A 24,225-nucleotide genomic window follows, 5' to 3' on the forward strand; every position below is an offset into this window, starting at 1 on the left:
GAGGGGTTGGTGCATGTCTCGGGGGGGGCAGGGAGGGGTTGGTGCATTTCACGAGGGGTTGGTGCATGTCTCGGGGGGGCAGGGAGGGGTTGGTGCATGTCTCGGGGGGGGCAGGGAGGGGTTGGTGCATTTCACGAGGGGTTGGTGCATGTCTCGGGGGGGCAGGGAGGGGTTGGTGCATTTCACGGGGGGTTGGTGCATGTCTCGGGGGGGGGCAGGGAGGGGTTGGTGCATTTCACGAGGGGTTGGTGCATGTCTCGGGGGGGCAGGGAGGGGTTGGTGCATTTCACGAGGGGTTGGTGCATGTCTCGGGGGGGCAGGGAGGGGTTGGTGCATTTCACGGGGGGTTGGTGCATGTCTCGGGGGGGGCAGGGAGGGGTTGGTGCATTTCACGAGGGGTTGGTGCATGTCTCGGGGGGGCAGGGAGGGGTTGGTGCATTTCACGAGGGGTTGGTGCATGTCTCGGGGGGGCAGGGAGGGGTTGGTGCATTTCACGGGGGGTTGGTGCATGTCTCGGGGGTGCGCTCCCCGAGATGCCCGGGCTTCTCCTTCCCCCCTCCCGCCCGCCGCACACCGGATGACATCATCCTGAAAGCGAGCCCCGCCCCCGCCGTTCCTCATTGGCTCCCCCGCCCGGCAGCCCCTCCGCCATTGGCCGTCGGGCCCGGCCGCTGGGAGCCGCCCCCTCCCACCCCCGCGCCTGGGCGGGGCTTCGCGGCCGCCCCGGACTCTGGCGAGCGCCCATTGGCTGGACGGCCCGTCACTCAGGGCTCCCTTAAAGGGGCCGGCGCCGGTGGGGCGGGGTGGGGGGCGGCGCGGAGGGGCCGGGTGCCGCGTCCGGCGGGGCGGCGGGGGAGGGGCGCGACCCCCGGGCGTCCGCCGGCTCCGGCTCCGGCTCCGCAGCATCAGCACCGGCCGCCGCAGGTACCCGTGCCTCCCCCATCATCCATCCATGCGCCCCCCTGCACCTCCCTCCCCGCGCCTCCCCCCTCTCCCTGCATGCACCCCCCCGCACCCCTCAGCCATGCGCCCCCTGTACCCCCAGCACCGCACCTCCCCCCATCCCCCTGCATGCACCCCCCGCACCTCCCCCCTCTCCCTGCATGCACCCCCCCGCACCCCTCAGCCATGCGCCCCCTGTACCCCCAGCACCGCACCTACCCCCATCCCCCTGCATGCACCCCCCCGCACCCCTCAGCCATGCGCCCCCTGTACCCCCAGCACCGCACCTCCACCCCTCCCCCTGCATGCACCCCCCGCACCTCCCCCCTCTCCCTGCATGCACCCCCCCGCACCCCTCAGCCATGCGCCCCCTGTACCCCCAGCACCGCACCTACCCCCATCCCCCTGCATGCACCCCCCCGCACCCCTCAGCCATGCGCCCCCTGTGCCCCCAGCACCGCATCTCCACCCCTCCCCCTGCATGCACCCCCCGCGTCTCCACCCCTCCTCCCTGCATGCGCCCCCCGCATCTCCACCCATCCCCTGCACCCCCCCGCTCCGCATCTCCACCCATCCCCCTGCACCCCTTGGCCCCGCAACTCCCCCTCCCCCCTGCATGCACCCCCCAGCCATGCGCCCCTCCGCTCCGCATCTCCACCCATCCCCCTGTACCCCCCACCCCGCATCTCCACCCATCCCCCCTACATGCCCCCCTTGCACCCCCCCGCCCATCTCCCCTCCCTCTCCACCCCATCCCCCTGCATCTTGCCCCATCCCCCTGCCTGCACCTCCAGCCTGCAGATGCACATGTCCCCATCCCCCTGCATCTTCCCGCATCCAGCCATGGACACCCCCCCCCAGCCTATCCCCCTCCCCCAGCGTACATCTCCACCCCCCCACCCCTACATGCAGCTGCCCCCCCAGCCACTCCCCCCAGTGCCCCCTCCCCACCCCCCGCACTCCCCGACATTCCCCCAGGCCCCCCCTCCTCCCGCATGCACCCCTCTCCCTGCCGCAGGTAGGAGCTGGGACAGACCCCCCCATCCCCCTGCTCCGGCCTCCGCAGCATCAGACCAGCCGCCGCTGCCGCTGCAGGTAGGAGCCGGGCGGGCTCCCTGTGTCCGGCCCCCCTGCCCCCCCCCTGCTCCCCCCCGGTCCCTGCCTGGCCCCCCCCGGTCCCTGCCTGGCCCCCCTGCCCCCCCCCGCTCCCCCGGTCCCTGCCTGGCCCCCCTGGCCCCCCCCCCCGCTCCACCGGTCCCTGCCTGTCTCCCCTGCCCCCCCCTCCCCCAGTCCCTGCCTGGTCCCCCTGGCCCCCGGTCCCTGCCTGGCTCCCCTGGCCCCCCTGCTCCCCCAGTCCCTGCCTGGCAACCCCTGTCCAGTCCCTGCTCCCCCAGCCCCTGCCCGGCCTCCCCTGGCCCCTGCGTGTGCCCCCCTGTCCAGTCCGTGCCTGGCCCCCCCCCGCTCCCCCAGCCCCAGCCCTGCTCCCCGGTCCCTGTTAGCGTCCCCCTGTCCAGTCCCTGCCCGCCCCCCCCGGTTCTCCTGGTCCCTGCGTGTGCCCCCCTGTCCAGTCCTGACTCCCCCAGCCCCTACCCGGCCCTCTGCTCCCCTGGCCCCTGAATGCGCCCTCCGTCCAGTCCCCCCACTTCCTGCCTGCGCCCCCTGCCCAGCCCCCCCGCTCTCCCAGTCCCTGCGTGCATCCCCCCTGCTCCCCCGGCTCTGTGCGCCCCCCTGCGTGGCCCCCCCACTCTCCCAGTTCCTGCTCCTCCAGCCTGGTCCCCTCTGCTCTCCAGCCCCTGTGTGCACCCCCCCGGCCCCCCATTTCCCCACCTGGCCCCCCGTTCCCCAGCACTACCCCACACCTGTGCATGCAGTGCCCCGCCCCCCCAGCCCCTGACCCCCCACTCCCCAACACCACCCTACCTAGCCACTCCCCTGCCCCCCATGGCAACTGTCTCCCTACCTGCGCCCCCCATTCCTCCCCCCAGCCCCCTGCCCGCATCCAGCCGCAGGTGTGAGCGGGGACCCTGCCCAGCCCCCCTCCAGCGACCCTCCCACCCCACATCTTCCTGTCCTGGCCCACCCCCCAGCCCCTGCCCCAGGTGCCAGCTGGGGGAGCCCCCAGGGCAGCCCCCCTGCCTGCACCCCATCTGCCTGCACCCGCCATCCCCTGCCCAGCTGCCCCCTCAGCTCCCCACTCTTCCTCCCCAACCTCCTCCATCCCCCTGCCAACACCCCCGCCCCCCTCCCTGCTTCATTCCCCCTGTTCTCTGACCCCCACCCTCCATCCTCAGTCTACCCCCACACCACACCTGGGGGCCCTGCATCTCCCCCCCCTCCCATGGATAGGGGAGCTGGATCTCCCCATGTGCCTGGGGGAACCCCTCTGTCCCTTCCCAGGAGTCCTCCAAAATCCATGGGCAGGGGGGCAGGGCAGCTGGACCATGGGGATAAGGGGGGGGGGCGGGGCAGGACAGCTCTTCCGTCCCTTCCCCCAACTACGTTGTCTTCCTGGCGGGCAGGGAGAGCCCCCCACTTTTTCTCTTCCCTCTGGTGGGTCAGAGCTCCCCCCCCTCCCAATCCATCCCCAGAACTCAGTGGGAAAGACTCCGTGGGGGGGGCAGCAGTCCCCCAGTCCGTGGGGCACAAACCAGCTGACACCCGCCCAGTTGGGTGGGAGCATGACGGGGCTGCAGGGTCTGGCCCAGCTGGGCCCTAACATGTGTGTGCGCTGCCCGTGCGAGCTGCTCCGGCCGTGCGACCGGCCGGGCGCCGTCGGTGCCACCTGGGCCGGGCTGCTCCATGCGAGCCCAGCTGGTGTGTTGCGAGCACATGACCGCACATGCCAACACACGTGTGTTGAGGCCAGTGGGGAGAGGGCATCTGGACCCCCTCCCTGAGGAAGCTGATGCGGTTTCCCTGGGTCAGGGCCGTGGGGGTTGGCATGAGGGCCCGTGAGAGGCGGGCGTGTGTTGGCGTGTCGGGGCGTGTGTTGGCGTGTCTGTGCACAGGTACCGTCTGAGTGTGTCTGTGCGTGGGAGCGGGGGGGCACCAGTCCTGTCGCTGTCTATAAATATCCCAGACGAGGTCTCTGCAGGCACAGGGGCTCTGTGTGTGTATGTGTGTTGGGTTATTGCATTTTGCCCGGGTGTTGCAGCCTGTTTGTGTGTTGCACTGTTGCATTGTGTTGGTAGCATGTTGCGCTGTGTGTTGCCGTGTGTGTAGCACTACCCCCAGTTGCACTGGGCCTGGGTGTTGCATTGTCGATAGTGTGTGTTGTGTTGCACTGTTGCATTGGGGGTGGGTCTTGCATTGTGTCGGTAGCGCATTGTGCTGTAAGTTGAGGTGTGTGTGTGTGTGTGACACTGGCTGTGTTGTGCTGTTGCATTGCGGGCAGGGATGTTGCATCGTGGCTGTGTGTCGGGTTGTGTCGGGAGCAGGTGATGCTGTGTGTGTTGCGTTGCGCTGTTGCATTGTGGGTGGGTGTTGAATTGTGTCTGTAGCCTGTGGTGGTGTCTGTTACAGTGTGTGTGTGTCACACTGTTGCATAATGGATGGGTGTTGCACTCTGACTGTGTGTTGCGTTTTGGAAGCATGTGAGGCTGTGTGCATGGCCCAGTGTTGCGTTGTGCGTGTGTAGCGCTGTGTGTCACGTTGTGTCGGGAGTGGCTGGTGCTGTGTGCATGGCCCAGTGTTGCACTGTCACACTGTTGCATTGTGGACGGGTGTTGCATTGTGGCTGTGTGTCATGTTGTGTCAGGAGCGGGTGGTGCTGTATGTGTTTCTTTGCACTGTTGCATTGTGGGTGGGTGTTGCATTGTGTGTGTAGCATGTGGTGTTGTGTCTGCTACTGTGTCTGCTACTGTGTGTGTTGCACTGTTGCATTATGGACAAGTGTTGCACTCTGGCTGTGTGTCGTTGTGTCGGGAGCAGGTGATGCTGTGTGTGTTGCGTTGTCGCACTGTTGCGTTGTGGACGAGTGTTGCACTGTGGCTGTGTGTTGCGTTGCACCGGGAATGTGTGATGCTGTGTGCATGGCCCAGTGTCGCGTTGTGTCGGGAGCGGGTGACACCGTGTGTGTTGCGTTGTGGACGAGTGTTGCACTGTGGCTGTGTGTTGCGTTGCATTGGGAATGTGTGATGCTGTGTGCACAGCCCAGTGTCGCGTTGTGTCGGGAGCGGGTGACACCGTGTGTGTTGCGTTGTGGACGGGTGTTGCACCATGGCTGTGTGTCACGTTGTGTCGGGAGCGGGTGATGCCGTGTGTGTTGCGTTGTGGACGGGTGTTGCACTGTGGCTGTGTGTCAAGTTGTGTCGGGAGCGGGTGACGCCGTGTGTGTTGCGTTGTGGACGGGTGTTGCACTGTGGCTGTGTGTCACGTTGTGTCGGGAGCGGGTGACGCCGTGTGTGTTGCGTTGTGGACGGGTGTTGCACTGTGGCTGTGTGTCACGTTGCGTTGGGAGCGGGTGACACCGTGTGTGTTGCGTGGGGAAGCGAGTCCTGCTCCTGGCAGGCAGAAGCCGACGTCTGGCTTTGCTGACAGCTCTGCCGCTGTGTGTGTCTGTTCTGCTGCACTGGGGGGGCGGGGGGGGGCCATGGTTGCACCTGGTGCGTGTTCCCCAGGTCTTGGGGGGGGGGGGAGATACTGGGCAGGATGGGCCCAGGGTGTCCCCAGCTCCTGCCCTGGGGGGCTGGGGCAGGAAGGGGTTTATAACCCCCCCACACACACATGGGGGTTGTCACCAGCTGTTGGGGGAGGGGCCCAGCTTTTACTCCCTGTAATGAACCTCTCCCCACCCAAGGTGTTTGGGGGGGGGGGGGGGAGGCAGAGCCGGCCTCATTGCTGCACAAAAACCCACAGTGGGATGTTGGGCGAGTTATGGGAGTTTCTGATAGTTTTAAATTAATGTGTTTTTTTTTTAGTAAACCCCCCCCCCTCCCCGCCCCACCCAAACCTAGGGAGTGAATCCAGGAGTCCTGGCTCCCAGCCCCCCTTGCTCTAACCACTAGACTCCCCCTCCCCTCTCAGAGCTGGGGAGAGAACCCAGGCGTCCTGGCTGTCAGCCCCGGCTCTAACCCGCCAGACCCCCTGTTGCGGATTGTGGGGGAGTTAGGGCCCTGCACCCCTCTTCCCGAGATTCACTGTGACTCTCAGCCAGCCAGTAAAGCAGAAGGTTTATTTAAGGACAGGAACACAGTCTCAAGCAGAGCGTGTAGGTACGACCGGACCCCCTCAATTAGGTCCCTCTGGGGGGTTCAGGGAGCTTAGACCCCAGCTTGGGGTTCCCTGCGTTGCACCACCCAGCCCCAACCGAAACTAAACTCCCAGCCCCTCCCGCTGCTCCTCTCCTTTGTTCAGTCTCCCGGGCAGAAGGTGTTAATTCTCCCCACCCCCGTTCCTGGCTCAGGTTACAGCTCAGGTAGCTTCCTTCAAGGGAAGTCCCACATCCCCATTGCAACCCCCCTGCAACATTCCCAGGTCAAATCTGCCCTGCTCCGTCACATCTCTCCCCCCTTCGAGACTGAACTGAGCGAGGTCACTCTGACCAGTGACCTGGGGAAGTTCAGGGCTCCCTCTCCGGGACAACGCGTCCGCTATCAGGTTGTCACGTCCCTTCACATGGACCACGTCCATGTCATAATCCTGCAGGAGCAGGCTCCATCTCAGGAGCTTGGCGTTGGCTCCTTTCATCTGGTGCAGCCAGGTCAGGGGAGAGTGGTCGGTGTGCACGGTGAAGTGACGCCCAAAGAGATATGGCTCTAGTTTCTTGAGGGCCCACACCATGGCCAGGCATTCCTTCTCGATGGCCGCGTAGTTCTGCTCCCGGGGTAGCAACTTCTTGCTCAGGTACACGATGGGGTGTCTCTCCCCCTTTTCATCCTCCTGCATTAACACCGCCCCCAGTCCTGTGTCTGAGGCGTCGGTGAACACCATAAAGGGCTTGTCAAAGTCTGGGTTTGCCAGAACTGGGCCACTGACCAGAGCCTCCTTCAGCGCCCGGAGAGCCTCCTGGCACTCCTCGGTCCAGACCACTTTGTCTGGCTTCCCCTTCTTGCACAGCTCAGTGATGGGGGCGGCTATGGCGCTAAAGTGGGGCACGAACCTCCGATAGTACCCTGCCATCCCAATAAAGGCTTGGACCTGCTTTTTGGTTTGAGGAGCGGGCCAGTCTCTGATCACCTCCACTTTGGCTGGTTCCGGCTTTAGGCAGCCGCTTCCCACCCGGTGGCCTAGGTAGGATACCTCAGCCATCCCCACCTTGCACTTCTCCGGTTTTACGGTCAGCCCAGCCTTCTGGAGTCGGTCCAGCACTTGTCTAACCTGGGATATGTGGTCCTCCCAGGTCTGGCTAAAGACACAGATGTCATCGATATACGCCACGGCAAAACTCTCCATCCCCCTCAGTAGCTGATCCACCAGGCGCTGGAAGGTGGCCGGCGCTCCCTTGAGGCCGAAGGGCAGGGTCAGGAACTCATAGAGCCCCAGAGGGGTGACAAAGGCCGATTTCAGCCTGGCATCTGCATCCAGCGGCACTTGCCAATAGCCCTTTGTAAGATCCATGGTGGTAAGGTACCGAGCACCTCCCAGCTTGTCTAGGAGCTCGTCCGGCCTGGGCATGGGGTAGGCATCGGCTACAGTGATGGCATTGAGCTTCCGATAGTCCACACAGAACCGGATCGACCCGTCCTTTTTGGGGACCAGCACCACCGGCGAGGCCCAAGGGCTGGAAGACGGCTGGATCACCCCCAAAGCCAGCATGTCATTGACCTCTCTTTCCAGGTCCTGAGCAGTTTTCCCTGTGGCTCGGAAGGGGGAGCATTTTATAGGCGGGTGCGATCCTGTCTGCACCCGGTGGACAGTCAGATTAGTGCGTCCAGGCTGGTTGGAAAACAGCTGCTGGTACAGATGCAGCACCCCTCCGATCTCAGCTCGCTGGGCAGGGGTTAGCCGATCAGAGAGAGGAATTGCTTCCAGGGGGAAGCCAACTCTTGTCCCAGGGAATAGATCTACTAAAGGGTCATCTCCCTGCCCCTCCCACTGTCCACACACGGCCAACACCATATTCCCCCTGTCATAATATGGCTTCATCATATTCACATGGTACACCCGGTGGTGGTGTGCCCGGTTCGACAGCTCCACCACATAGTTTACCTCGTTTAGTTGCTTGACAACCTTGAAGGGCCCTTCCCAGGCGGCCTGGAGTTTGTTTTTCCTCACGGGGATGAGGACCATCACCTGATCCCCAGTGGCGAAGGCGCGGGCCCGTGCTGTGCGGTCATACCAGACCTTCTGCTTCCTCTGGGCTCTGGCCAGATTCTCCCTGGCCAGGCCCATGAGCTCGGCAAGTCGTTCCCGGAAGGTCAGGACATACTCCACCACCGACTCTCCGTCAGGAGTGGCCTTCCCCTCCCATTCGTCTCTCATCAGGTCCAGGGGCCCCCTTACCCGCCTTCCATATAGCAGTTCGAAAGGCGAAAACCCGGTAGACTCCTGGGGTACCTCCCTGTACGCAAACAGCAGGTGAGGTAAGTACTTGTCCCAGTCCTGCGGGTGCTGATTCATAAATGTTTTCAGCATCATTTTTAGCGTCCCATTGAACCTCTCCACCAGCCCGTTGGATTGGGGGTGATATGCTGAGGCCCAGTTGTGCCGGACCCCACATCTCTCCCACAAGCACCGGAGTAGGGCCGACATGAAGTTGGACCCTTGGTCCGTCAAGACTTCCTTGGGGAACCCCACTCGGCTGAAAATGGTCAGCAGCGCATCCGCCACAGTGTCTGCTTCAATGGCCGATAAGGGCACTGCCTCGGGGTAGCGGGTGGCGAAATCGACCACCACCAGGATGTATTTCTTCCCAGACCGGGTCGTCTTGCTGAGAGGTCCCACTATGTCCATGGCCACCTTCTGGAAAGGCTCCTCTATGATGGGCAAAGGTCTCAATGCTGCCTTCCCCTTGTCCCGGGCCTTCCCCACCCTCTGGCAGGGGTCACAGGATCGGCAGTACTGCCGGACGTTGGTGAAGACCCCGGGCCAGTAAAAGTTCTGTAGCAGCCTCTGCCTGGTGCGCCGGATCCCCTGGTGCCCTGCGAGAGGGATGTCATGGGCCAGGTACAGTAGCTTGTGGCGAAACTTCTGGGGAACCACCAGCTGCCTCCTGATCCCCCACGACTCCACTTCCCCCGGGGGAGCCCACTCTCGGTACAGGAACCCCTTCTCCCACAGGAACCTCTCCTTGCATCCTCTCCTCATGGTCTGTACCACACTGAGGTCAGCCAGGCCCCTTAGCTTCCGCAGGGAGGGGTCCTTCTGCAACTCGGCCTGGAACTCGGCGGCTGGGGAAGGGATGGGGACCTGCTCCCTCTCGTCGGCTGGGTCGGAAGCCCCAGCCACCCCGCGGCCTGTCCTTGGGTGTTCCCTCCCCACCCGGGAAGGGTTCGCTGCCTCCGGTGGGACATCCTTCCCAAGGTCAGGGCGTAGTGCCCCTCGCCGGCTCTGGCTACGGGTCACGACTAAGGCGGTCTGGGGGCTGCTTGGCCAGTCCTCTAGGTCCCCCCCCATCAACACCTCAGTGGGCAAATGGTGGTGCACTCCCACGTCCTTGGGGCCCTCCTTGGCCCCCCATTTCAGGTGTACCCTCGCTACGGGAACCTTGAATGGGGTCCCGCCCACCCCGGTCAGGGTCAGGAAGGTGTTGGGCACCATCCGATCTGGGGCCACCACCTCGGGCCGGGCCAGTGTCACCTCTGCGCCCGTGTCCCAGTATCCATAAACTTTCTTCCCATCCACCTCCAGGGGAACAAGGCACTCGCTCCGCAGGGACAGCCCCGCGCCAACCCTGTAAATGGAGAACTTTGAGTCCGGAGCATCTGGCCCCCCAGAGAAGCTGGCCGGGGGCCCTTCTCTCTCTTGAGCAGTTGATAAGCTGCCAGCCCCTCTTGCGTGGGAAGCCTGCCCCTCGTCCGTCTGGGCCTCTACCAAGTTAACCCGGTGCGGGTTCGGTCTGCTCAGTCTGTCCTTGAGCTTGGGGCACTGGGCCCGAACGTGGCCTCTTCGGCCGCAGTAATAGCAGCTCAGGTCCCGTGGGTCCCCTCGAGCCGGTCGGTTGTCCCTGATGCTGGGCCTTCCCCGTGGGAGGGGATTCCCCATATTCCCCCTTTGGGAGGTCCCAGGGTGACTCTCTCTCTGCATCGCGGCGGGCCTGTTCCTTTGGGGCTCCTCCCTGCCACCCCCTGACCGGCTCTTTACAAACTCATCAGCCAGCTGCCCGGCGTGTCGCGGGTTCTCTGGCTTTCTGTCCACCAACCACAGCCTCAGGTCGGATGGGCACCGCTCATACAGTTGCTCCAGTACCAGCAGTTTAATCAGGTCCTCCTTCGTCTGGGCCCCACCAGCCCACTTGCTGGCGTATCTTTCCATGCGGACGGCTAGTTGCAGATATGAGATCTCAGGGGTTTTATCTTGACTCCGGAACCTTTCCCGGTACATCTCAGGAGTCAGCCCAAACTCACGTAGCAGGGCCTTTTTGAATAGTTCGTAGTCCCCTTTCTCTGCCTCTCCCAGTTGGCGGTACAATGCCACGGATTTGGGGTCCAGTAAGGGGGTAAGGACCCGGAGTCTGTCCGCGGGATCCACCCGGTGCAGCTCGCAGGCCGTCTCAAAGGCCTCCAGGAAGTCATCCATGTCCTCCCCCTCCTTGTATGGGGCCATGATGCACTTATCAAAGCTCCGTGCAGTCCTGGGTCCCCCCTCACTCACCGCAGCCGGGGGTTCGCTGCCCTTCAATCTCGCCAGTTCCAGGTCATGCTGACGCTGTCTCTCATTCTCCTCCCGTTCATGCTGTCTCTGTCTCTCTTCACGCTGATGCTGTCTCTCTTTCTCCTCCCGTTCACGCTGATGCTGTCTCTCTTTCTCCTCCCGTTCATGCTGACGCTGTCTCTCTTTCTCCTCCCGTTCACGCTGATGCTGTCTCTCTTTCTCCTCCCGTTCATGCTGTCTCTGTTGTTCACGATCCTCCAGCTCTCTCAGTTTTAGCTCTTTCTCCCATTCCAGCCAATTCCGCTCCCCGGATGCCGAACGTCGCCGGGAGGATCCTCTGCTGGCCGGCGGGCTTCGCCGGGGGGATCCCCTGCTGGCCGGGGGGGTCACGGCGCCCTCGGTATTTGCTGGGCTCCTCCCCACCCTTCCCCTAGGCATAGGAAGGAGGGGTCTCGGGAAGCCCTCAGCAGCCGGCTGACCACTCCCAGCTGGGACAGACACTGGTGCCTGCGCTGCATTTGCCAGGCTGCTTCCCTGAGACACAGGGATCAGTTCATTCGCGCGATCTTCCGCCTCCAGCTGGGCAATGAGCTGTTCTTTGGTGAGCCTCCCAATGCGCAGCCGCCTCTGCTTGCACAGCTCCACCAGGTCGCTCTTAAGCCGCTTGGCATACATCTTCCTGCTGGCCACTCACCGGCCTGTGTGCTCACAGCTCCCCACAGTTCCCAGGGGCCCCCTAGTGTGCCAGCCCTTCTCGAGGTCACCACCTCTCTGCCAGGGTCGAGCTGCAGACTCCTCCGCCCCTGGGACCACTCGCTGCGATCCCCCCGGGGGACCCTGTTACTGCAAAAGTCCTTCTCGCTGGTCACACACTCCCAGGGGTAATAACCGTCTCTCTCTCACTCTTCAGCACGCCTGGTCCCCGTCAATCCCCCTTCGTTTTACTGCTCCCCAGTCACTTACTGCAGGAAGCGCCGTCCACGGGGTGCAGTAGATCCCGCCGCTGCCACCAGTTGTTGCGGATTGTGGGGGAGTTAGGGCCCTGCACCCCTCTTCCCGAGATTCACTGTGACTCTCAGCCAGCCAGTAAAGCAGAAGGTTTATTTAAGGACAGGAACACAGTCTCAAGCAGAGCGTGTAGGTACGACCGGACCCCCTCAATTAGGTCCCTCTGGGGGGTTCAGGGAGCTTAGACCCCAGCTTGGGGTTCCCTGCGTTGCACCACCCAGCCCCAACCGAAACTAAACTCCCAGCCCCTCCCGCTGCTCCTCTCCTTTGTTCAGTCTCCCGGGCAGAAGGTGTTAATTCTCCCCACCCCCGTTCCTGGCTCAGGTTACAGCTCAGGTAGCTTCCTTCAAGGGAAGTCCCACATCCCCATTGCAACCCCCCTGCAACATTCCCAGGTCAAATCTGCCCTGCTCCGTCACACCCCCCTCCCCTCCCAGAGCCAGGGAGAGAACCCAGGTGTCCTGGCTCCCAGCGCCCCCCCCCCCCTCCAGCTCTAACCACTAGGCCCCACTCCCCTCCCAGCGCTGGGATAGAACCCAGGCATCCAAGTTCTGTCTCATTCTTTCTCTCTCCATCGCTCCCACCCCGGTAGGTCGGGGCACTGAGCCCCCCGCCCACCCCCCTGCGGCGCCCCCCGGGGCCTGCCCCGCCCCCCCGGCAGGATGATGTGCGAAGTGATGCCCACCATCAGCGAGGACAGCCGCCGGGGCTCGGCCTACGGGCCGGAGGACGCCAACTTCGAGCAGCTGATGGTCAACATGCTGACGGAACGGGAGCGGCTGCTGGAGACGCTGCGGGACACGCAGGACAGCCTGGGCACGGCCCAGCTCCGGCTCCGCGAGTTGGCCCACGAGAAGGAGTCGCTGCAGAGACAGCTGAGCATCGCCCTGCCCCAGGTCAGCACCCGGCGGGGGGCTGCGGGTCGGGAGTGAGGGGCACCGGCAGGGCTGGGGGGAGCCCAGGGCTGGGCTGGCAGGGGGCTATAGGTTGGGAGTGAGGGGCACCGGCAGAGGTTGACTGGCGCAGCATAGACCAGCCCCGCCCACCAGCTGGGCAAGCTCCCGCAGCGGCAGAATTGTGTCTGCACTAGGGCAGATGCAGGCAGACCTTGGGCGGTAATGCCGCCCTGTCCCCCCCAGCCGTGCCAGCGACTCCACAGCTCCGCCCCCCTTCACCGCTGTCGGGGCCGGGACGTAAGCGGCAGGGTCTAGTGGTTAGCAACCTGGAAGCCAGAAACAGCCGTTGGATGAGAGCAAGTTTGAGCCCTGTGAGGTCACGCCCGTACCCCCCCCCCTCGGGCTGGCATTTGCCTTCCTCGGTTCTGGACACCACCACCACCCCCGGACGACGTGCCCATCCCATCTGGGGGTTGGTCCCTGGGAGGGGAAGGGGTTGATCTGTCATCAGATTCTCTAGGGAGCTGGTGCCCGGGTTGGAGGGGACGTCCGCCCCTGTGGGGACGGGGACCTGGTGGGCGACGCGGGTCTTGCCTGGCTTTTTATCACCCAGCTTTGGTTTTTTGAGATGGCCCCTGTGCCCCTGGATGGGTGGGACCCGGTGCCACACCGCCGGGCTGGCGGAGGATGCGGGTAACGCTGGTGGGGGGACAGCCAGGGAGGCGGCAGCTGTGTCGTGTTGTGAGGACTGGCAGGCGGTGGAGCTGCTCCCGCGCTCCGCTGGCCACTGGGCTGAGGGCGGCCCATGGAGGAGAGACTGTGACGAATCAGCAGTTTCCTGTAATGTTTGTGTGACACCTAGGCGTGCCTCAGTTTCCCTCCATGTGTTGTGTTGCGTTGCCATTCCCCCCCCCCCCAAGCGGGGTGCAAAAGGGTTAACACAGGCCGGCGGGGTGGCTCAAATCCAAACCAACAGGGGCCAGCGAGACAGAGATGCACCCGGCGGGCAGGACCTGGGAACGGAGCTGGAGAACCGGGGCTCAGGGACTGGATGCGAGGCGCCCATTTCGGAGGCGCCCGGACCTGGCAGACAAAGGCGGGGACAGAGAGGGACCCGGAGGCCGTCCCAGCTTGGCCTGGCCCATCACGGTGCTGGATCACGGGTCAAACTCTGCCTCCCGGTGCCAGCCCGTGGCCAGGCAGTCTGTGCCCGGGGGACTCATCCGCGGGCACCTTGTTCAGCAAAGGCCACCGGTGCTGCTGTGAATTCCCCCGGGAGCCTGGCGCAGCGTCTATCTGGACTGCAGGGAGCCGCAGAAAGAGATGGGGGGGGGCGCTGGTGCCGACGGGCCTGTCCCGGTGGGACTGTGTGGGTCCGTGGGGCCCGGCCCGCTAAGGGGTCACTCCCAGGGGCGGGCGTAGACCAGGTTAAAGAGAAGAAACCCCGTCGGACGGCGGCGCTAAGTTCACGAGCAGGTGGCGGCTTGGGCACATCTCACTCCGGGACGGCGGAGCTGACAAAGCTGACCCGTGGGAAGAACGCGGCGCGCCGAAGGGGTTGCTGCTCTGGCCTTGGGCGGGTTCTCTAAATCTTTGGGGTCGGTAAGACCCTGGGCCCCGTCGAAGGCTGTTTCGGTGACGAGTTGGTTTGGAGGGTTTGAAAGCAGGCGCATTTTTCGAATTCAGCGTAAAGGCCCCGGCGAGTTGATTTTGGTCTCTCTCGGACTGTCCTGACGTGGAACGAGCCGCTCGTGGGAGTCAGAAGAAACAGGGGTGGCCTTGTGCTAGGCCGCAGCAGGCCGGGCCGAGCCATCCCGTAATGCATCCCCGGGGCTACGTTGGGAAGTGGCCGGGGCGGCCACTCGTCCAAACGGCATCAGGACCTACTGACGCCGGCCACCGCGGGTCCTCAGCGCCGTTCTCCGTCCGTCACCTGCTCTGATCCGCCCGCAGGCCTGGCTGGTTGAATATCAGGGCAGTATTCGCTGCGGGTCCCTGCCGGGGCGGCTCCATTTCCTCTGATTCTCCTGGCTTGGCGTCAGCTGGTTCTGTCTCTGCCGGCGGGACGCCGAGGATCCGCGGGAACGCGGCGAGTGTCCATTTTCCCCCTGGCTTTAGATTCGACCCGTCCACTCGCAAACTCCTCGGCCGCATCAGCCAAGCCTCCGACGGTCCCTTGGGTGCCCGGGTCTGCCTTGCCGGCCTGGGGAGGGTCTGGCGGTAGCTGGTCCTGTGTGCCCCCCATGCCGGCACCCTCCAGGTGACTCCTGATCCCAGGGGTGCGGTCGCTTGTCCCAGCTCCGTGGCACCTCCCATTTCAATCTGGTTCTGTAGCAAATGAGGCGACGGGTCGTTAAAGGAAGCTGGTGTGTTGTCTCTGGCGGGGCCACGACCGGGAGCCGGTCGAAGGAGGATGGGCGTGTCGGGGTGGAGCTGGGTTCGAGACCTGCGGGATCCCGCCCGCACACGCACTTGCGGGATCCCCCCCCCAACCGCCTCGGTCCCTGAACTGTTCCCCACAGTTATGGGGCTGATCGGATTCCTGGGCCCGGGGGCGAGGCAGGGGCTGTGCTGGGGGTGGGGGGCACAGAGGCGGGGTTGGGGGGGATTCCCGGTGGGGACGGGGCGGGCGGGAGGCTCCCTGTGGGCCCAGGATAAAGTCCAGCTGGAATTTTGCCAAGCCGCTTTTAACTGTGGGGGTGTGTGTGTCTGTCCCCCCCCATCCCCCCCCAGGAGTTTGCGGCACTGACCAAGGAGCTGAACGCCTGCCGGGAGCAGTTGCTGGAGCGGGAGGAGGAGATTTTGGAGCTGAAAGCCGAGCGCAACAACACGCGGGTGAGGGGTCCCCCTGACCGGGGTCCGTCTGTCCGTCCCCGTGTGCCTTTCTGGAGCGAGGGGGGGGTCTGTGTCTGTCCCTCTGTGGCTGATTCCGGGGGACGGGGGGGAGTGTCTGTCCATGCTGCTGCTGCTGGGGGGGAGGCGTTTTGGGGTGTCTGTCTGTGCGTCCGTCCGTGCTGTGGCTGGGGAGGAGTCTGTCCATCCGTCCATGCTGCGGCCAGGGGGGAGGCATGGGGGGGGTGTCCGTCTGTCCGTGCTGTGGCCGGGGGGGAGGCGTGTGTGTGGGGGTGTCCGTCTGTCCATGCTGTGGCCGGGGGGGAGGAATGGGGGGGGGTCTGTCTGTCCGTGCTGCGGCCGGGGGGCGAGGAATGGGGGGGGGTCTGTCTGTCCGTGCTGTGGCTGGGAGGGAGTCTGTCCATCCGTCCATGCTGCGGCCAGGGGGGAGGCATGGGGGGGGTGTCCGTCTGTGCTGTGGCCAGGGGGGGGGAGGTGCCCATCTGTCCATGCTGCAGCCAGGGGGGGAGGCATGTGTGGGGGGGTGTCCGTCTGTGCTGCGGCTGGGGGAGAGGAATGGGGGGGTCTGTCTGTCCGTGCTGCGGACGGGGGGAGGCGTGGAGGGGGTGTCTGTCTATCCGTGCTGTGGCCGGGGGGGGGAGGAATGGGGGGGGTGTCCGTCTGTCCGTGCTGTGGTTGGGGGGGGAGGCGTGTGTGTGGGGGTGTCCGTCTGTCCATGCTGCGGCTGGGGGGCGGGAATGGGGGGGGTTGGTCTGTCCGTGCTGCGGCCGGGGGGGAGGCGTGTGTGTGGAGGTGTCAGTCTGTCCGTGCTGCAGCCAGGAGGGAGGAATGGGGGGGGGTCTGTCTGTCCGTGCTGTGGCCGGGGGGGGGGAGAGGCGATGGGGGGGGTCTGTCTGTCCGTGCTGCGGCTGGGGGGGAGAAATGGGGTCTGTCTGTCCGTGCTGCGGCCGGGGGGAGGCAATGGGGGGGGTGTCCGTCTGTCCGTCCATCCCTCACCTCCCCCCGCAGTTGCTGCTGGAGCACCTGGAGTGCCTGGTGTCGCGGCACGAGCGGTCGCTCCGCATGACGGTGGTGAAGCGCCAGGCCCAGTCCCCGGCCGGCGTCTCCAGCGAGGTCGAGGTGCTGAAGGCTCTGAAGTCCCTCTTCGAGCACCACAAGGCGCTGGATGAAAAGGTGGGGGGCGGGGGGGGTGGGGCCCAGGCCAGGGCGGAGCCTGGCTGGGGAGGGTCTGGGGTGGGGGCGGGGACTGGCTTTTGGGGGGTCAGGCTCTGGGGGACCTCTGGGGTATGTGGGGGGGCCTGGTTGGAGGGGGTGGGGCTCTGGGTGTGGGGGGGGAGCTGGGGGTGTGGGGGGAGTTGGTCTCTGGAAGTGGGGGGCTCTGGGTGTGGGGAGGAACCTGCGGGGTTGGGCTCTGGGGTGTGGGGGGACCTGGTTGGGGGTAGGGAGTTGGTTTGGTGGGGGGGGGGGGCTGGTCTGATCACTCCCCCTCTCCCCCCCGGCCTTTTGCAGGTCCGGGAGCGGCTGCGGGTGGCCCTGGAGCGGGTCGCGGTGCTGGAGGAGGAGCTGGAAATGTCCAACCAAGAGGTACAGGCACCTGGGGGGGGCCCACTCCCAGCCCAGGGCACTGCTGCGGGGAAGCTCACAGGAGTCCCCCGGGGTGGGGGGAGGGGTGTGGCATTGCTGCCGGGGAAGCTCACAGCTCTGACATCTCCCCCCCCCCAGTCCCTGTCCTTGCGGGAGCAGCTCGCCCGGCGCCGGTCCGGCCTCCAGGACGTGCCGAAGGAGGGGGACACGCTGACCTGTGTGAGAGGGGCTGGGGGAACGGTGGGGGGCGCGTTCTGGGGCCTAAAAGGGGAAGGTGGGGGGCTGGGGGGCTCTGGCTGGGCTGGGGCTCATTGGGCAGTATTGGGGGGCTCTGGGGCTGGACGGGGGATCTCTGGGGGGACTGGAGCTCAATGGGGGGCCTTGGGGGGCTGGAGATATTGGGGGGCTCTGGGGCCATGTTGGGGGGGCTCTGGAGTCCTTTGGGGGGCCCCGCGTCCTTGACATCTCTCCCCCCCCCAGGCGGCGGCGAACGGAGCGGGGCCCCCCGAGGGGCGGGCGGGGCGGGCGCCGGAGCCGGAGGAGCTGCTCGAGCGCCAGCGGGAGGAGCTGGCGCAGCTGCGTGAGCGGCTCCGGCTCCTGTGCCGGCAGCTGGCGGAGCTGGAGGAGGAGCTGGCGGGCGCCCGGCGCGACCTGGCCAAGGCCCAGGAGGGCAACGTCAAGCTGCAGCGCGACCTCAAGGAGGTGAGCCCCCCCCGAAGCCCTCTCTGGGCCCGAGAGCCCCCCAGGTTCCTCCCCCCCAAGGCAGGGTCCCCTTAAGCCACTGGACCCCCTGGGGCATCGGGGCCGGCCCTGGCTCGGGGGCAGGGGGGCTGTGACCGGTCCCGGCGGGGGAGGGGGGCGTCTGTCAGACCCCACCCCCACCGGCCTGCCCCCCCCCCCAGGCGCTGGCGCAGCGGGAGGACATGGAGGAGCGAATCACCACGCTGGAGAAACGGTACCTGAGCGCCCAGCGCGAGGCCACGTCCCTGCACGACGCCAACGACAAGCTGGAGAGCGAGCTGGCCTGCAAGGAGTCGCTGTACCGCCAGGTCAGAGCCCCCCCGGGACCCCCCCAATGTGCCCCCAAGGGGTCGCTGTCCCGCCAGGTCAGAGCCCCCCCGGGAACCCCCAATGTGCCCCCAAGGGGTCTCCGTCCTGCCAGGTCAGAGCCCCCCCGGGACCCCCCAGTGTGCCCCCAAGGGGTCGCCGTACCGCCAGGTCAGAGCCCCCCCCGGGACCCCCCCAATGTGCCCCCAAGGGGTCGCTGTCCCGCCAGGTCAGAGCCCCCCCGGAACCCCCCAATGTGCCCCCAAGGGGTCGCCGTCCCCCTGCGCACCCTGCTGCCCCCAGAACCTCCTGGGACTCCCCCAGTGTGCCCCCAAGGGGTCGCCGTACCGCCAGGTCAGAGCCCCCCCGGGACCCCCCCAGTGTGCCCCCAAGGGGTCACCGTACCGCCAGGTCAGAGCCCCCCCCGGGACCCCCCAGTGTGCCCCCAAGGGGTCGCTGTACCGCCAGGTCAGAGCCCCCCCGGAACCCCCCAATGTGCCCCCAAGGGGTCGCTGTCCCCCTGCGCCCCCTGCTGCCCCCAGAACCCCCTGGGACTCCCCCGGGACTCCCCCCCATGTGCTCTGGAAGGGGTCGCTGTACTGCCAGATGCCTGCCCCCCCCCCACGAGCAGAAGTTCTTAGGGCTGGACTAAAGGGGGGGGCTGTGGGGGGGGTCTCTGACTCTCAGTGGCCCCACAGAACGAGGAGAAGGGGGTGGGAGGGCTGTGGGGGGGTCTCTGACTCTCGGTGCCCCCCCCCGAGTGAGAAGGGGCCGAGGGGGGGGTCTCTGACTCTCGGTGCCCCCCCAGAGCGAGGAGAATGGGGTGGGAGGGCTGTGGGGGGGTCTCTGACTCTCGGTGCCCCCCCAGAGCGAGGAGAAGGGGGGTGGGAGGTTGGGGGGGGTCTCTGACTCTCGGTGCCCCCCCAGAGCGAGGAGAAGGGCGTGGGAGGGCTGTGGGGGGGTCTCTGACTCTCGGTGCCCCCCCAGAGCGAGGAGAAGGGGGGTGGGAGGGCTGTGGGGGGTCTCTGACTCTCGGTGCCCCCCCAGAGTGAGGAGAAGTGGGTGGGAGGGCTGTGGGGGGGTCTCTGACTCTCGGTGCCCCCCCAGAGCGAGGAGAAGGGGGTGGGAGGGCTGGGGGGGGGTCTCTGACTCTCGGTGCCCCCCCAGAGCGAGGAGAAGGGGTGTGGGGGTGTGGGGGGGGTCTCTGACTCTCGGTGCCCCCCCCGAGTGAGAAGGGGCCGAGGGGGGGTCTCTGACTCTCGGTGCCCCCCCAGAGCGAGGAGAAGGGGCGCCAGCTGCAGGAGTGGCTGGAGGACGCCAAGGCCAAGCTCCAGCAGACACTGCAAAGGGCCGAGACGTTGCCCGAGATCGAAGCCCAACTAGCCCAGCGCGTGGCCGCCCTCAGCAAGGTGGGGGGGCAGTGGTGGGGGAGGGGCATGTGGCTCTGGGGGGTTGTGGCAGTGTTGGGGGGGCCAGAAGGGTGGGGGGCTGTGGCGGGGGAGGGGGCACGCGGCCCTGGGGGGTTGTGGCAGTGTTGGGGGGGCCAGGAGGCTGGGGGGCTGTGGCGGGGGAGGGGGCACGCAGCCCGGGGGGGGGGTCGTGGCAGTGTTGGGGGGTTCAGGAGGGTGGGGGGCTCTGGCGGGGGGGGGATGAACCCACCCCGTGGTCGGGTAGGGTGGGGGCCCGGATGACAGCTCATCCCGGCGGGAGGGGGGGGGGCTGCGTGGCTGACACACACCCCCCGCCCCCCCCCCCCCCCAGGCCGAGGAGCGCCACGGGAATTTCGAGGAGCGTCTGCGCCAGCTGGAGGCACAGCTGGAGGAGAAGAACCAGGAGCTGCAGCGGGTGAGGAGGGGGCCGGGGGGGGGGGTGTCTCCGGACTCCTGGGTTCTCGGCCTGGCTCTGCTGGGCCTCCCCTATCCCTGGGAGTTTGGAGTGGATGGGGTGGGGGGAGGAGTTCCCCTCCCTGAGTGTCTTGGGTGGGGGCATGGGGGGGTTAAGATGGGGGGACCTCTGGGGGTTGGTCCCCAAGTGGGGGAGACGTACCCTGGGAGGTGCTCTGTGTCCGTGGGGGGCAGGGGCTGTCTGACAATGGGGCAGGTGTTCACGGGGGGTGGGGGGGAGACTGTCCCCAGCTCTGGGCAGGGCACTGAGGCAGGAGGGGCACAGGGAGGGGGGCTGCACGGGGGTGTAGTGGGGGCGCTGGGGGATGGGGGGCTCCCGTGACCCCCCCTCGCCCCCCCAGGCGCGGCAGCGGGAGAAGATGAACGACGAACACAACAAGCGGCTCTCGGAGACGGTCGACAAGCTGCTGTCGGAGTCCAACGAGCGGCTGCAGCTGCACCTCAAGGAGCGAATGGGAGCCCTGGAGGAGAAGGTGGGGCTGTGGGTCGGGAGTGAGGGGCACCGGCAGGGCTGGGGGCCCAGGGCTGGGCTGGCAGGGGCTGTGGGTCGGGAGTGAGGCCACTGGCAGGGCTGGGGGGGGCAGGGCTGGGTTGGCAGGGGCTGCGGGTCGGGAGTGAGGGGCACTGGCAGAGCGCGGGGGGTCAGGGCTGGGCTAGCAGGGGCTGCGGGTCAGGAGTGAGGGGCACCGGCAGAGCTGTGGGGGGCAGGGCTGGGCTGGCAGGGGGCTGCGGGTCGGGAGTGAGGGGCACCGGCAGGGCGGGGGGGATTGGGGGCTGTGGAGGGGGCTCCGTTTGGGTCTGTGGTCTCACCCCATCTGCCCCCCAGAACACGCTGAGCGAGGAAATCGCCGACATGAAGAAGCTGCAGGACGAGCTGCTCTTGAACAAGGTACGGGGATGGGGGGAGCTCGGGGCGGGGGCTGGGCGGAGCTGGCTGTACTGGGGGGGGCAGGGGGATGCTTGCCATGTGGGCAGAGTGGGGATCCCAGGCTGGGGGGCTCTGCTGCACTGACCCCCCACACACACATCCCCCCAGGATCAGCTGCTGGCGGAGATGGAACGGATGCAGATGGAAATCGACCAGCTGCGGGGCCGACCCGTCTCCTCCTACTCCAGGTACTGGGTTGATACCGTGCCCGGCTCCTGGTCCCTGGCAGACCCGGGCGGGGGGGTTACTGGCAGGGTTAAAGTGGAGGAGGGGGCACCTGAGGGGGGTGGGAGGGAAGGGAGGGGTTCTGCGGGGGAGTGTCTCCTCAGGGGGCGTTGGTTTCCTGGGTGGGGGAGGGCAGGGTGGACAAAAATGGATGATTTAGAAAAGAAACCAAATCCAGGCTTATCGATGCCAGTTGGAACCATTGAGACGAGCGAAAGCCGCAGAGCGGGAAGTTTGCGGCCGAGTTTGGCCGGAAGCTGCCGCCTAGGGGAGAAAATTCCCCTCGGTTCAGTTTATTTGGCTAGGTCCCTTCAGTGCCCAGCTCAGCCTAGGTCAGGAAACCGATGGGGGTTTGGAAAAGCAGAAGACCTGGTTTTCCTCTTCTGATCTCTGCCCAAAAACCCGGCGAGGGAATGAGATCCGCTCGCTCCAAACGCGGGACGTTGAATTCACGGGTCACGGCTGACTAATTAATGAGTGTTCAATTCAGCTAGTTTCACAAGCAAAACGGGTCTCAGCAAACTTTATTATTAATGTGTCCGGCACGGTTTTATTTTGCTAATTTAAAAAAAAAAATGCTGGTTTGGTGCATTTGTCACTAGCTGCAGCTCAGACCGTTTTGTTTAAAGATTTTCTGGGAATTGATTTGTGTTTGCTACAAAAATTAAAAATACGGGTGCAGTTTTCTGGGTAAATATCAGGGATATTAGGGGGGAGCGAAGGCAGCCCAAAGAGATACTCCTGGGGGAATTCTGCGCCAAAAAATTAAAAATTCTGCGCACAATAGTTTAAAATTCTGCACATTTTATTTGTCAGAATAACACAATAGAATCACACCCGTTTCAATTATTTTTGGTCGTTTATTTCAAAATCCCCGTCAGCAAGTATGTCTATAACAATACAGACGACAAAAAAGATTCAGAAAATGTTTTTTGACAAATAGATTTCTTACTAGGCGTATTAATTCAAAACTCTGAGCAATAATTCATTGAAACTACAATACAGAACCGTATTTCCCGCACCCCCGAGAAGCAGTGGGGGGCTGGGGGGAGTCGGGTAACGGAGGAGCTGAGGGAGAGGGGAGTAAATGGCTGTGAAGGGGCCTGGGTGTGAACAGTATAGAACAGGTTATTTTGGGGGGGCAGGGAGGGTTTGTTCGGGAGCTTCCCCCAAGCAGACCCTGGCTGGCCCCTAGCCTCTCCCATTCAGTCAGACACGTGTCCCTCCACATCCACTGCCCCCGTCCCCATGTGGCCCTGCGTCTCCCTCCCCTCTGTGGCCCTGCGCCTCCGCTCCCATTCAGCCCCTGCCCCAGTCTGTCCTCTCCTCTCCCACTAGCCCTTATGAGCTCCGTCTGACCCCCCGCCAGCAGCCCCATGTTGTCTGTCTCCTAACCTGGCCCGACAGGCACTGCGAAGAAGGCTTGGCCGGCTCTTTCTCTTCCCTAGCTGGCCGGGAGCTGCGGCTTTGTTCTATCGCCACAGCGTCCTCTGGTGGCCAAAGGCGGAACTGCAGCAACTTTTCAGCCGAAGCTTTTTTTTGAGCAAAAAAATTAAAACTATGCGCAATTCATTCATTCTGCACACGTGCGGTGGCACAGAATTCCCCCAGGAGTAAAGAGAAAAGCGAAAGCCGTGAAAAGCAGTTTTACGCTGTACGTTAGCTGTACATGCGCATCGACCCATCTGTGTCTTCCGCTCCAGTGCCGTACGCTAACAGAGCATCTCGTGGTTACCGACGTCACTGTTCACATGACGGCAGCTACCAAACAGAACGGGCTTTTCCTAACAGAATCAACATTATCGCACGTGCTCGAGCAGTCGAAAATTCAGGGGAAAATCCGTTAAAATCTCCCTTGAATAATAGATCTTGGGGAAAACCCTGGGATTTTTCCTTAACCCCTGAAGAGACAGAAGGGGAGGGCGGGCGGCCAACATGTTGCTTGGGCTGGAGGATCTTTCCCCGACGTGCGATGGGGACGGCTGGCGTCCAAACCGGTTTTAATTGTCTGCCGTTAATTGTCTGACTTATCCGCCCATCTTTTCCCATTGCCGTGAAAACTGGAATGGATCCAAATTGGAAAAAAAAAAGAACCCTGATGTTACCCCTCGCAGCAAACTCCTCCCCCCGTCTGCTCCCCAGCCCCCACTGTGTCCCCTCCCCCAGCCCCCAGCTGGGCAGTTCACGCAGCAGGTGGGGAAACCGAGGCAGGCGCCAGTGTCCCGAACACAGTACTGTTCCCACAGGTCCCTGCCGGGCAGCGCCCTGGAGCTGCGCTACTCCCAGGGCCCCACCCTGCCCGCAGACTCCTACGCCGGCGCCCCCCGCAGGCACAAGAAGGGGCGCTGGGCCGTCAAGGATGAAGCCACTAAGGTGATGGGGCGGGGTGGGGCGGGGGACTGGCTCGGGGGGCAGGTTTCTGGCTGCTACTAACTGTGTCCTTTATCTCCCCCGCCCCGGATCTGCCCCCACCCCTGGTGAGTACTCCGCCATCTCTTGCTATCGGGATGGGGGGCAGGGCTGGAGGGGTGCTAGGGGCAGGGCTGAGATCACCCCCACCCCTGGTGGCCCCCAGGAATGGGGGAGCCCTGTGCTGCAGGGGGGCGGGGCAGTGGTGGGGGGGGCTGTGCTATGGGGGGAAGTTTGGGGGTCTGCCCCATCTCACCCTCCCCCCCCCCGCAGGCCCCCCAGGAGTGGGAGCGGGCGCAGCAAGCAGGGGGGCTGGCCCAGCCCTTCGAGGGGGGGCTGGACGGGTCGGACGAGGAGGAGCGCGACCCCCTCTTCGGCTCGGCCGACCTGCTCTCGCCCAGCGGGCAGACGGACGTGCAGACACTGGCCATCATGCTACAGGAACAGCTCGAGGCCATCAACAAGGAGATCAAGTGAGACCCCCCTTGGGACCCCCCGAAGCCCCTGGGACCCCCCTGAACCTGCAGCCCCTGGGACTCACCACCTCAGGGACCCCCTCTGAACCCCCGGGGACCCCCCAGACCGCCCCAGGGACCCCCCAGGACCCTCACAGCACCCTGGAGATCCCCTCTGAACCCCCCAGGACCCACCTAATGCCCCAGGGTCCCCCTCTGCA

General features: G+C 65.1%; 1 protein-coding gene across 3 annotated transcripts in view; it reads left to right on the forward strand.

Moving 5' to 3' along the window:
* The first annotated feature begins 830 nt into the window (after window positions 1-830).
* PPFIA3 (PTPRF interacting protein alpha 3) overlaps window positions 831-24,225 on the forward strand; it is a 31,267-nt gene continuing 7,872 nt past the window's right edge. For 2 of the 3 annotated variants that reach the window (XM_054015046.1, XM_054015048.1), the window contains exons 1-15: window positions 831-924; window positions 12,296-12,599; window positions 15,333-15,434; window positions 16,461-16,625; window positions 16,962-17,036; window positions 17,175-17,255; window positions 17,517-17,738; window positions 17,939-18,085; window positions 19,358-19,492; window positions 19,845-19,928; window positions 20,329-20,460; window positions 20,814-20,876; window positions 21,024-21,103; window positions 23,387-23,513; window positions 23,823-24,022. In XM_054015046.1, coding sequence (XP_053871021.1) covers window positions 12,366-12,599; window positions 15,333-15,434; window positions 16,461-16,625; window positions 16,962-17,036; window positions 17,175-17,255; window positions 17,517-17,738; window positions 17,939-18,085; window positions 19,358-19,492; window positions 19,845-19,928; window positions 20,329-20,460; window positions 20,814-20,876; window positions 21,024-21,103; window positions 23,387-23,513; window positions 23,823-24,022 — 1,847 coding nt within the window. In that variant the 5' untranslated portion in view covers window positions 831-924; window positions 12,296-12,365. The remainder of the gene's footprint in view (window positions 925-12,295; window positions 12,600-15,332; window positions 15,435-16,460; window positions 16,626-16,961; window positions 17,037-17,174; window positions 17,256-17,516; window positions 17,739-17,938; window positions 18,086-19,357; window positions 19,493-19,844; window positions 19,929-20,328; window positions 20,461-20,813; window positions 20,877-21,023; window positions 21,104-23,386; window positions 23,514-23,822; window positions 24,023-24,225) is intronic. The other variant, XM_054015047.1, reaches the window with a different exon arrangement.

Source organism: Malaclemys terrapin (assembly GCF_027887155.1).
Source record: "Malaclemys terrapin pileata isolate rMalTer1 chromosome 20 unlocalized genomic scaffold, rMalTer1.hap1 SUPER_20_unloc_3, whole genome shotgun sequence".
NCBI classification, from domain to species: Eukaryota; Metazoa; Chordata; order Testudines; family Emydidae; genus Malaclemys; species Malaclemys terrapin.